This window comes from Xyrauchen texanus, chromosome 37 (genome assembly GCF_025860055.1).
Source record: "Xyrauchen texanus isolate HMW12.3.18 chromosome 37, RBS_HiC_50CHRs, whole genome shotgun sequence".
Classification (NCBI taxonomy): domain Eukaryota; kingdom Metazoa; phylum Chordata; class Actinopteri; order Cypriniformes; family Catostomidae; genus Xyrauchen; species Xyrauchen texanus.
Genome location: NC_068312.1, coordinates 25,855,861 through 25,868,266, shown reverse-complemented (window position 1 = coordinate 25,868,266; position 12,406 = coordinate 25,855,861). Strand labels below are relative to the sequence as shown.

At 38.2% G+C, this 12,406-nt stretch overlaps 1 protein-coding gene across 1 annotated transcript in view; it reads right to left on the bottom strand.

Annotated features, from left to right (window-relative positions):
• Positions 1-12,406, bottom strand: part of nphp4 (nephronophthisis 4) — a 200,718-nt gene that overhangs the window by 22,682 nt on the left and 165,630 nt on the right. The window contains exons 18-20 of the mRNA XM_052108606.1: positions 6,621-6,752; positions 5,309-5,523; positions 3,879-4,105 (exon numbers count right to left, since the gene is read on the bottom strand). Of these exons, the coding sequence (XP_051964566.1) occupies positions 3,879-4,105; positions 5,309-5,523; positions 6,621-6,752 (574 nt within the window). The remainder of the gene's footprint in view (positions 1-3,878; positions 4,106-5,308; positions 5,524-6,620; positions 6,753-12,406) is intronic.

The following is a 12,406-nucleotide window of genomic DNA, read 5'->3' as shown; positions in this document are numbered from 1 at the left end:
ATGGGAGAATATATTTAATATTTTACTGCAATTATAATAAGACTGAAATGGGGAATTGATTATTTATTCAGTGTTGTGCTCATATGCCCCTGGGGAGTCTCTTGGCCCCTGATATGCCCTGCTGAGGAAACTCATTCCCTCAGATGCTCATTTCACACATGGCTACTAATATGTGACTTAAACTTTGATCTACAGTTTAATTCTTGTATAGTTTTGTCATTATGTATTTGGAGTTCTTTTATTATTGCTTTTAAATGGCATTTTGGATTTATTATACAGGGCAGCTGTGAAAGCGACAGGAGTGTGGAGCGAGGGACCTGAGGGTAGGGATTGTGACATGACATTTGTATTTAAAGGAATAGTTCACACAAACATGATAATTCTCTCATCATTTACTCATCCTCATGCCATCCCAGATGTCTTTCTTTCTTCTTCTGCAGAAAACAAAGATTTATCAATTCAAGTGAATGGTGATCAGACCTTTGTAGCTCCAAAAACCAAATTAAGGAAACATAGAAGTAATCCATAAGACTCCAGTGGCTAAATCCTTATCTTCAGAAGCGATATAATAGGTGTGGGTCAGAAACAGATCAATATTTAAGTCCTTTTTTACTATCAATCTCCACTTTCACTTTTACATCTGAAAGTCACATTTGGTCCATGTTTAGTTTCACTTTCACATCTGAAAGTGAAAGTTAAAGTGGAGCTTTAGAGTAAAAAAGGACTTACTGTACATATTGTACTGATTCTCACCCACAACTATCATATTGCTTCTGAAGATATGGGTTTAAACACTGGAGTCATATGGATTACTTTTATGTTTCCTTTATGTGATTTTGGAGCTACAAAGTTCTGATCACCATTCACTTGCATTGTATGGACCTACAGAGCTGATATATTTTTCTAAATATGTTCGTTTGTGTTCTGTTGAAGAAAGAAAGTTATACACATCTGGGATGGCATGAGGGCGAGTAAATGATTACAGAATAAAAAATTTGGGGTGAACTATCCTTTTAAGGTTCTTTCAAAGTGCTTTAAAATGACTATGCTATTTTACTGGGTACATGGCATAATGGTAATACAGTGAGGAAAATAAGTATTTGAACACCTTGCTATTTTGCAAGTTCTCCCACTTAGAAATCATGGAGGGGTCTGAAATTGTCATCGTAGGTGCATGTCCACTGTGAGAGACATAATCTAAAAATAAAAATCCAGAAATCACAATGTATGATTTTTTAACTATTTATTTGTATGATACAGCTGCAAATAAGTATTTGAACACCTGAGAAAATCAATGTTAATATTTGGTACAGTAGCCTTTGTTTGCAATTACAGAGGTCAAACGTTTCCTGTAGTTTTTCAGCAGGTTTGCACACACTGCAGGAGGGATTTTGGCCCACTCCTCCACACAGATCTTCTCTAGATCAGTCAGGTTTCTGGGCTGTCGCTGAGAAACACGGAGTTTGAGCTCCCTCCAAAGATTCTCTATTGGGTTTAGGTCTGGAGACTGGCTAGGCCACGCCAGAACCTTGATATGCTTCTTACAGAGCCACTCCTTGGTTATCCTGGCTGTGTGCTTCAGGTCATTGTCATGTTGGAAGACCCAGCCTCGACCCATCTTCAATGCTCTAACTGAGGGAAGGAGGTTGTTCCCCAAAATCTCGCAATACATGGCCCCGGTCATCCTCTCCTTAATGCAGTGCAGTCGCCCTGTCCCATGTGCAGAAAAACACCCCCAAAGCATGATGCTACCACCCCCATGCTTCACATTAGGGATGGTGTTCTTGGGATGGTATTCTTCTTCCTCCAAACACGGTTAGTGGAATTATGACCAAAAAGTTATATTTTGGTCTCATCTGACCACATGACTTTCTCCCATGACTCCTCTGGATCATCCAAATGGTCATTGGCAAACTTAAGACGGGCCTTGACATGTGCTGGTTTAAGCAGGGGAACCTTCCGTGCCATGCATGATTTCAAACCATGACGTCTTAGTGTATTACCAACAGTAACCTTGGAAACGGTGGTCCCAGCTCTTTTCAGGTCATTGACCAGCTCCTTCCGTGTAGTTCGGGCTGATTTCTCACCTTTCTTAGGATCATTGAGACCCCACGAGGTGAGATCTTGCATGGAGCCCCAGTCCGAGGGAAATTGACAGTCATGTTTAGCTTCTTCCATTTTCTAATGATTGCTCCAACAGTGGACCTTTTTTCACCAAGCTGCTTGGCAATTTCCCCGTAGCCCTTTCCAGCCTTGTGGAGGTGTACAATTTTGTCTCTAGTGTCTTTGGACAGCTCTTTGGTCTTGGCCATGTTAGTAGTTGGATTCTTACTGATTGTATGGGGTGGACAGGTGTCTTTATGCAGCTAACGACCTCAAACAGGTGCATCTAATTTAGGATAATAAATGGAGTGGAGGTGGACATTTTAAAGGCAGACTAACAGGTCTTTGAGGGTCAGAATTCTAGCTGATAGACAGGTGTTCAAATACTTATTTGCAGCTGTATCATACAAATAAATAGTTAAAAAATCATATATTGTGATTTCTGGATTTTTTTTTTAAGATTATGTCTCTCACAGTGGACATGCACCTACGATGACAATTTCAGACCCCTCCATGATTTCTAAGTGGGAGAACTTGCAAAATACCAGGGTGTTCAAATACTTATTTTCCTCACTGTAGATGTTCTTGATAAAGTAGCTGTGATGCTCACATGGGTGAGACTGACCTGCAATGTGGCCTTATCCCATCTCCCAAATCTCTTTCCAAAAATGTCCTGTCCTTTTTCTGCATCTCTCTTATACAGAGGCATTACCCCCAACATTTTAAAGGAATATTCCAGGTTCAATACAAGTTAAGCATTTGTGCTATTATTGCTTACCACAAAAATGTATTTTGACTCGTCCACCCTTTTCTTAAAAAAATAAAAATAAATAAGGCTACAGTGAGGCACTTAAAGTAAATGGGTCCAATTTGTGGAGGTTTTAAATGCAGAAATGTGAAGCTTATAGCTTTATAAAAACATTAACATTATTTGTTCTGTTAAAAGTAGTGTATTATTTGAGCTGTAAAGTTGTTTAAAATGTAATTTTTACAGTTGTTTTAGGGTTTAGGATTTGTTGCCATTATATCGTCATGGCAATGAAGTTGTAAAATTGAATACCACTTTACACAGAAAAGGTTAGTAAGTGATTTTATCACACTTAAATCATGTTAACACACACAGTTTATGTCTTGTGGCTATACTTATTTCTGTGAGAATTTCATGTTTACGGATTGGCCCCATTCACTTCTATTGAAAGTGCCTCACTGTTCTGCTTTTTTTAAAGGAGGGGCAAGTCAAAAAAATTTTTTTTGATAATCACTATTATGCCACAAATGCTGTCGAATGAGCGCAACTTGTAAACATTTTTAAATGACTGAATGTTATACTTAAATAGTGCTTTTCTGACACTACACTCAAAGTGCTTTACATAGTGAATAGGGTACTCTCTTCTACCTCCACCAGTGTAGAACTGTAAAAAAATAATGTACATTATTTTTAGTAAGGCAGGCATTTTGTATTTTAGTTGGTTTGCCAGCAATAGCCCCATATTTTCCAACCAGCGATGGCCATAGCAAGCAAGAAATGATCGCTTGATTGTGTGGCGTCATACTGGGTAGCCCCTCCCACTGTGAAATCTCATTGGTGCAAAATCCTGCTTCTCATAACTGTACATTAGATATCTTCTGATATAGTCACGTCACACAGCAGTTTTTACTCAGTGTGGACAGACAAATTTCTTGTCACTGAAAACGTGTTGCATAAAGTGTAGTGGGAAAAATGAACAAAAGTTTGTGAAATAAAGTGTTGTGTATTACCAAGCCTAATATCTTACCTGAGCTCTGAATTATCACATTCAATGGTGACTGTCTGAGCAACGTTGAATGGATTCTTGAGCACAAATTCAAAGAACTCAGTAGTTGCTAGTGAGGCGTAGAGAGTGTGTGAGGTAGTAATGGCCTGAGAGAGCATATTGGTGATCTCTTGTGCTTTAGAGCGCTCACGATAGGCCTCAATCACTTGCAGGTCACGGGAATGCTGCACACGCTCTGCCTTATGCCTCTGCAGAAATAAAATTAAAATATTTATAGAAATTCACTGGTACATTGGTCTTCTGTGCAAAGGCAAAATGCAGTAATTACACATTTTGTCAAAATTGAGTTACGATCTGTCCTGTGATGGGTTTGGCTCAACAATGTTTAGAATTACAGGAATCACAAAATCAACCCTAAAACCAAGTAAAACATCAGTTTCAATGCTGGCATAGTTAAGGATAATTTATACTTACAGGGTGAACAGGCTTCGGTTAATTTGCCTACAAATGATAACGAAATGAAGTGATGCTTATGTTCTGCCAGACTGTTCGTTTGGTGATATTTATCCTGTTCGCACACATCTCTGAAATTCTTGACCTAGGAGAACTCTGGCAGGTCGAAAAGCATTGATGATTGGTTAAAACTAATCATGGGTGTGGTTTGGATGTGTCATTTTTTATTTACAATTGTGAGTGCCAGCTGAGGAGTGGTTACCTAGGGTACTGTCTTTAAAAATTGATACATTTGAAGCTTATCTCTCAGAGATTGTGTGGAAGTATACTTTTTACATGATTTGCAACACAAACTGTACGAAGACAGTGCGGCCATGACAAATGAGTAGAGAAGTGGAAGGGGTCATGACAAGTTAAATAAAGCAAAGAAGCGACAGCACTAAAAGCGGCAGTCCACAGAGATAAAACCCTGCATTATTGGCTTTACTTGTGGCTGGAACAGTACGTTAAACACCATGACATCACCCTAAATGAACTAATTTTAAAACGACGCCACGCTTAAGTATAAACGGCAGCTTCGTTCACCGAGGGTGCATTTGTTCGCCCAAGAGAAAAAAGTTTCTTCCAAAGTATAAACCAGGCTTAACTCTGATTTCCCTTTGTAGGTCGGAATTCATATACTGAAACTGCACCAGAAAGACACATAAACTAATAAAACTGATGTGCCTGCAATCTGGCAGGACTGAAACGAAAGAACGAATTTAGGTTCAATTTCATCATTTTTTCAGAGTGGGAGGGCATGGTGAATAATGCAGCTCAGTTTCAGCTGTTTCCTGTTTACAGCCAAAATGAAGCTCATGTTTTTAATATCGACTTCGGAGAGAATGTCAGGATCACATGGCGCACAGCAGTAGAAAACAGCACTGAGCCCATGCTGAGAGAGACAGCTATTCAATACACCTCAATAAAAAGTGTCTTGCTCTCCCCTTCTCTCTCACCGTGATATTTGTGTTGTCCAGAAAAGGAGGCGGAGTCTTCCGTTCCTCAAGTTGACGGACAGCTGCCATTCTATCAATCTTCCTCTGGTGCACTTCGTCCGTTTCACCCGGCTTATGCAGTATGGCTCCGCCAACTTCCCTCATGGTGCTTTGTAACAGTCTGGCCAGCTCGCTGTCGATTTCTGGCAATCGCTGGGCTCGTCTGGTATTGCTTGCTGCAACACGCATATACACACATATAAACATAAACATCTTTTGCCCTACAAGACACACATGCTCTCTTCTCTTCCACTAGGGCCCTCTTTTCAACCTCAATTTAGCCTGGTATCTTCGTCTTTTCCAGTTATCCCTCCCACCCAATGAGACCCGATTTCAGATATACCTACTCTGAGATCCATGCTTCAATGTGATTCAACATAACAACTAATAAAATCCTATGATTTAATACCACTGAAGAGAGAACTTCAGATGATCAAAAGACACAGGATCAAAAGGAGCCTGCCAGTGTTTTTTTTTCTAAACCTAAATTCCCATTGTATTCCAACCTATTGAGAGAGAGAGAGAGAGAGAGAGAGAGAGAGAGAGAGAGAGTGAGAGATCTATAGTGTGATGGAGACAAAAGAGTCTCACAGTGATGAACAAGAGGATGTTGAAGCACTCTTTTTATCTCCATCTCATCAGACTAACATACACACACCCTTCCTGTAACAGCCCACTCGTGGCCCAAAGACATGTGGGAGCAACTGTGTTATTTTTCACTGGCTGAGTCTCAGCTATCCTTACGACAGTCACATACAGCCTGCTCTTCAGTGGACAGATAAACAACAATGGATGGCGCCACAAGCACACACATTACAATCAAGAGCACTGTAAGGCCCGAAACATAACCTATGGAACATACAAATGCTTCTAGCTACACAAATTGATTTCCCGCAATGTTGCATTCCGAAATGTGTTAGAATGCAATTCTTAAAACAATTAAAATACTAATTTTCAAGTATTAAAAACTGACTATTCCCAGAAGACTTTTAAATACTATACTATCATAATACTCTGATGCTCTGTTGTATTTGTTCATCACAACAATAGGACTAATTAGCAACACTGTCATTAAAATTATGCAATGACAAGCGAGAGAGAGAGAGAGAGTGTGGGAGAAACAAAAAAAAAATTATATATATATAAAAAAACTAGATACAGATAAATCTTTTCCAGAATTATCAGCAAATCCAGAGCTCTAGAATTGCACAGCTCTTAAGTTCAGGGGATATGAAGCCAAGCTCTGGTGCTTTAGATAGAGGAAGTGCCTCACCATTAAGCTTGAGGACCGTAAAAGCAGAGACACTTCCTCCTGCAAAACCCTGAGGGGCCTCACTGGGTTGGACCACATGGGAGTGTGCTGCAGGAAGAGTCAAGGAACTCTGGGTACTTGATACACTGCCACCTGTTGAACAGAAGAATCAAAATTAAATTGAGATCAATCCCAATCATTTTAGTTTGATCAAATTCAATTTCAGTTGATGTTGATGCAAACAAAGAGCTTTCTAAATTGCACATAATCTGACTGTGTGCAGTTTTGCAACTTTTTCCCTTTGTTCCTAAAAATGTGGCTGATTACATGATCTAGTTGTTGAATTGGCACCATTGTCTGATCACAGCTGGCTTTCTCTTTCTTACTTTTCCTAATCAAAACAAGCTAATTAGGTAAAGCAATATCCTTCCTCAAAGACAATGTTAAGAATAGCCAAAGTGCTTGATGGATCATTAGAGACAAGTTTATTGTTCTTGAAACTGGGCTATTTTGCTTGTTTGTAGAATGTAATGCATTCACTCAAAAAGACTGTGATGTCGTTGTTCTGTTGCATTGATGATGACTTTGACAATGTGACAAATGCATATTGATTAATTCCTTGTGGTAAGAAATCTTCTGTGGCCAGGGAGAACAGGCAGGAAAGTTAACAGGGAGAAATGTAAAGAGAGGAGAGTGACAAAAAGGGAAGAACTACAAATCAATATCTAAAAGGATTGTAATGTAAATTTTGTATACATTTTTCACCAGAAGTCCACTTATAATGCAAATACATTTTAAAGCTAAAAATACTCATCATTTTGTTTTTCCACAACTATTTTCCACCTTCTCTCTGACTTTTACAATTAAAGGTTCTTTGTTTGGGAAGAAAAGCCTTTAAGAAATACCTTTAAGAAACATCCCTTTTAGATATCAACAACAAACCATGTTTGCTCCTCCAGTGGAAAAGCTACAAGTTATCTGTCCAGCCCAATATAGTCACCCTGCCCTCATGAAAAGTATGTGACTGGTGAATTTTTTTGCACAATTATATTATATAGATTGTTACATGTTGAGTGCCAGTTCTGAGGTAAAATGTCCACTGTGCAGTGCTAAAAGCGAGTTAAATGTTTTCCCAAACCAATGAAGTTAAGGTTAATGTTCTTTTGAGTATTAAGTCAACAAAACCTACCTCCCTACCCTAAACCTAAGCTAATTGGAGATGAAAAATGCAATTGCTGAAGAAACCACGCCATTGTGAGGTGCTTCTTTTTCATGGCACTTTCGGCTTGCATTCTCTTTAGGATTCATACCCCAGTCCTTTGAATCAGAAGTACAAAGCTCAATTTTCACAATTTGATCACACTCGAACAAGCTTGTTAATGTAGTTGATTATGTAATGCAAATATTCAAATGTATCACATTTTAAGTTGTGTGCTACAGTAAAAGTATTTTGATGTTAATAGCACTGTGTGAGGAACAGGGTGAAAAGTGTTTTACACGTGATTTGTGTAAAAGTGAATTAAGATCATTGTTGATGTAGCCCCTCTAGTATGTATATCACCAGGAAACTGCAGGGATAGGTACAACAAACCACGTAAAATCCATTTAGCAAAAATATAGGTATAGTAATGTGGTTCTATAAGACAAGTTTGAATATAGTTTTTAACTTCCTTCATTCTTTAATAACAGCATCTTTGCAAAGCCTGCATCACATTGTGACTGAAACGATCAGGGATACTGTTAAAAATATACTTTAGTCACTATTTTTTCATAATGGTGATTGAATGATTCTCCAGAAAGATGTGCAAAGCAGCATGTACTACACACAGCTAGGAACAGCTCAAGTTTAGTCAGACTTTCCCTCATTGTACAATTAAAGTTCATTTTCTGGTGCATATATCCTACTTTTTTATCATTATCTCACTGTGACTGGATGGGCCTAACCAAAACCAAAATGTTGGCAGTCATGCATTAATGGGTTTGTGTTTCTGACATCAGAAACCCAGGGATTTCAGAACAAGCTGATATGCAGTTTCAATAAATTGTCTTTTTGGAGTGGGAAAGATGTTTTGACTTCTGAAACTTTCATAGCACAACATATTCTTATCTTAAAAAAAACAAAGCCAAATGGAAAATGTTATTGCTTAATTTGACTGAAAACTGAAAAATGATATAGGTGTATTCTCCTTGACCTTGTCTTGTTCCTCTATCTTTCACTCTGTGAGACTTTTGTAGTGCACTGAGAGCAAATTGTCTAAATTGCAGTGTAACTGCTTTTATCCCATGAGTTTAACAACCAGCATCAACTGCCCCAAACATTCTATGGGCTTTAACAGTGATTACTAACAGGTGAAAGCAGTCTGATTTAAGGTCAGGCACAGAATGGGGAGTTGAATGTGAGTGTGTGTGTGTGTCCCAGGTCACTGCCTGTGATTGATTGAAGTAAATGAACACATTAAATAGCCCATTTTATGCTCATTTAGAGGTTCATCATTTTATTTTGGGGGTCTACTAGAATAGGTTTACATCCTTTAATGTTCAAAAAATATATAATTTTTCTCATACTGTACATTGCTACAGCACCTATTTTCACCCTCTGTCTGAAACGCTCTGTTTCAGCTCCTGTCTCTTTAAAGCCCCCCTTTCAAAAAAGTCCAGTCTGCTCTGATTGGTCAGCTGGCTCAGTCTGTTGTGACTGGTCAACTGCTTAAGATCATGTTTCTGAAATGTAACCATAAACCGAGTTTCAGCTCCCGAGGCCTCCTGAGCAGCTGTAAACTCTTGGTGGGCTTTATGCAAATGTGTTACATAGTGACATAGGTAAGTCGCGGAAATAATGGCTGGACTGCAAACCTGCCTGAAAGGCCTGTTCAGGAGCAGTGTTTACTGTGGGAGAGAGTAACTCCCTTTGTCGTGGACTTTGTGCTTTGTAACTTTGCAGACATTTTACATGCACAACAGCAATACTACACACTAAAGGAAAGGTAAAATCCCCAAAAACATAATAGGGCCTTTTTACTAGAAGGATGCTTAAGTCAACCATCCACACATTAAACACACACTTCTTTTGTCATTGGGACAACAGCAAGTGCGACACATGTTTTCACTCAGCATTTAACTTGAGAGCATGTAATTTAAGAACATGATTGTGTTTTGAAACTTTTATTGAGTGAGTAAGTGTGTGTTACACAAAGGAACACTGCATTTGATCCCAGGCTGGGATAAGTGATATTTATTTTTCTGAAAATACAGATATTTCAGATTAAAAGTCTTAGTCAGTTTTTTTTCCCCTAAAATCACTGTTAAGTGCACTTTATATTGCTACTTCATTTAGTTTGTATTAAATATGTTTGATCAAAATAATAAATGGTTATTTTTGAAGCTTGGCTTCATTCCACTAAAGAAATCTATAAAATGAACCGATGCATGCTATTTTGAGTTAATGCTTCTCTCTTGCAATTTCCTGAGCATAATCCTTAATAGTTCATTGAAAGTAAGCTGAGAAAGGGCCCTCTGCAGACGTGACCTGTACAACATTTATACCTGCCATTTAAAAAAAAAAGCATTTTTATTAAGGAATAAAACAAATCAGTCATTCATGAGATATTTTATGCCACACTTTCTGACCTCAGTAACCTCTTCTCACACAGTAAATAATTATTAAAATAATTTATTATACAAAGGACTGGTTCACTCAAGAATTCAAATCCTGTCATTATTTAATTGTGTAAATGCAGTTCAAAAGCTGTATGACTTTTTTCTTCAATGGAACACAAAAGGAGACGTTAGGCAGAATGCATGGGACTGACAAACTCAGTTACCATTAACTTTCATTATAAGGGGTAAAAAATATTCTTCAAAATTTATTTTCTTGTTTTCCACAGAAGAAAAAAGTGCATGCAGGTTTAAAACGACATTAAGGTGAGTAAATGGTGACAGATTTATCATTTTTTGGGTGGACTATTCCTTTAACTCCTGATAAGCAGCCAGTTAAAAAGTTGGCAACATGCAGCAAAATACCAAATAAAAGTCATATTAGCACCTGTGGCAGCTGAACAGGTGAAGGGTTTGTTGAATTGTTCTGTGAGAAAACACAATTAACATGAAAGAATGAGGATTTCAAAGAATGCACATCATGAGATGTACAAAAGGTTTGTAGTCTCTTTATTTGCCTTAAGTTTGTTCTTAAACAATCAAAATAGATTTCTCAAACTTAAAGCTCAGACAAATCACAAGAAATAGAAAAAAAGTTCTGAAGAGTCTTAGAAAACTATCATAAATATGCATACACAACTTTTATTAAACATACTGTGGAAAAACTCCAAAGTGAGCCACCACATTATGGACCCAACAGAGGAATGTGAAGCTTCCAAAACTCACACTGCACGTTTCAACATCTCTAAACAAGTTCTCTTTACAGTTTTCTAAATAAGAAATATCATCCAGACCTTTGGGTCAGATGAACTCCCACAACTTTATACATGCTGATTGAGCATTTCATTATCTTTAGATATCTCCATTAGACCCCTACTGTATGACCTCTGCAGAATACATTTCTATAGGTTTGGGCATCATTCAATCATAGAGTTCTTTAATATGTAGTGGAGTGCACGATAGGATTTCCATTAGGATGCACCAAGTGTGCCGCACAAGCCCTCAAAAGTGAAGCCAAAACGTCTCGATCACCCCCCGGTGACTGGTCCTAGTATAGGTCATAAACCCCGCCTCCCCATGTTATTCAGCGGGACGTGAGACCAACTAAACAATTAAATTACACTTCACATATCTTTTTCCAAAGATAGTTTCTGTCATTTACTGTAGTTTCTATCACGTTGATGTAATTTGAAGTGTTTGTTTTCAAAATAAGTTTGTTTTTAAGTAATTATTTGATGCTATAAAAACGGTGCTGATGCTCAATTGACAGCTGTGATTGACAGGTTCTCTGAGCGAAGTATTCACTGAAGCACCAACTGACTTTTTTTCGGGATCTTCGGAGAACTTTGGAGATTTAAATGTAAGGAGATTGGAGATTTAAATGTAATATCTAAATTTCTATAATTAATTATTTCACACCGTCATAAGTCAAAAGTCAAAAGTGCAGGGGCATGTGCTTGCGATCGCTTCAGCGAGAGTGAGGGTGGGGCCTCACTACTGCGCAGGTCTGGTCCCGAAATCGCAACTGCGCAGACTCAAGTCCCAAGATGTCAGCGCCATATCGGGACACTGGCGGCTTCAGTTCTCACCAATGGAAAAGAGCGAAGGGGCGTCGTCCATCTTTTTTTACAGTCTATGGGATGCACTTATTCTTATCTTATAAATGTAGCTTTGTTTTAGAGGGGATAGACTAAAGTCTACATTGGCCCCTGCTGCAAATGAATATCATTGTTTTGCTTTGTTTTTTCTTTTTTGTTGTTTTTTGTTTTTGACCATCAAAGTAGAGATAGGGACCAGCATGGAAATAATTTTCAAGGAAATATTTTTCTCTGCATAATCTTTGCAATGCTTATCAAATGTTTGCAGATGAGCTGTGTGGGGGCCAGAGGCAGGCAGAATTATAAAATCCTAATCTTTTTTTTCCCCTCCATCTGGCCCTGCGCCTCTCCTTGTTTGGTACAAATCAGAGAGAGTATGTTGGTGATAGAGCCTGTTGCTACTGTGAAAAGCTTTTGACAGATCCCCGAAACACTCTGAATTCAGAGACAATATTTTAACCTATTTCATTATTATTCCATTAGTGTTGAATTAAGATATCCATAGCTTTTGTGTGGATTTGCTGTTTGTTTAATTATTCACTTGTCTATTCACAT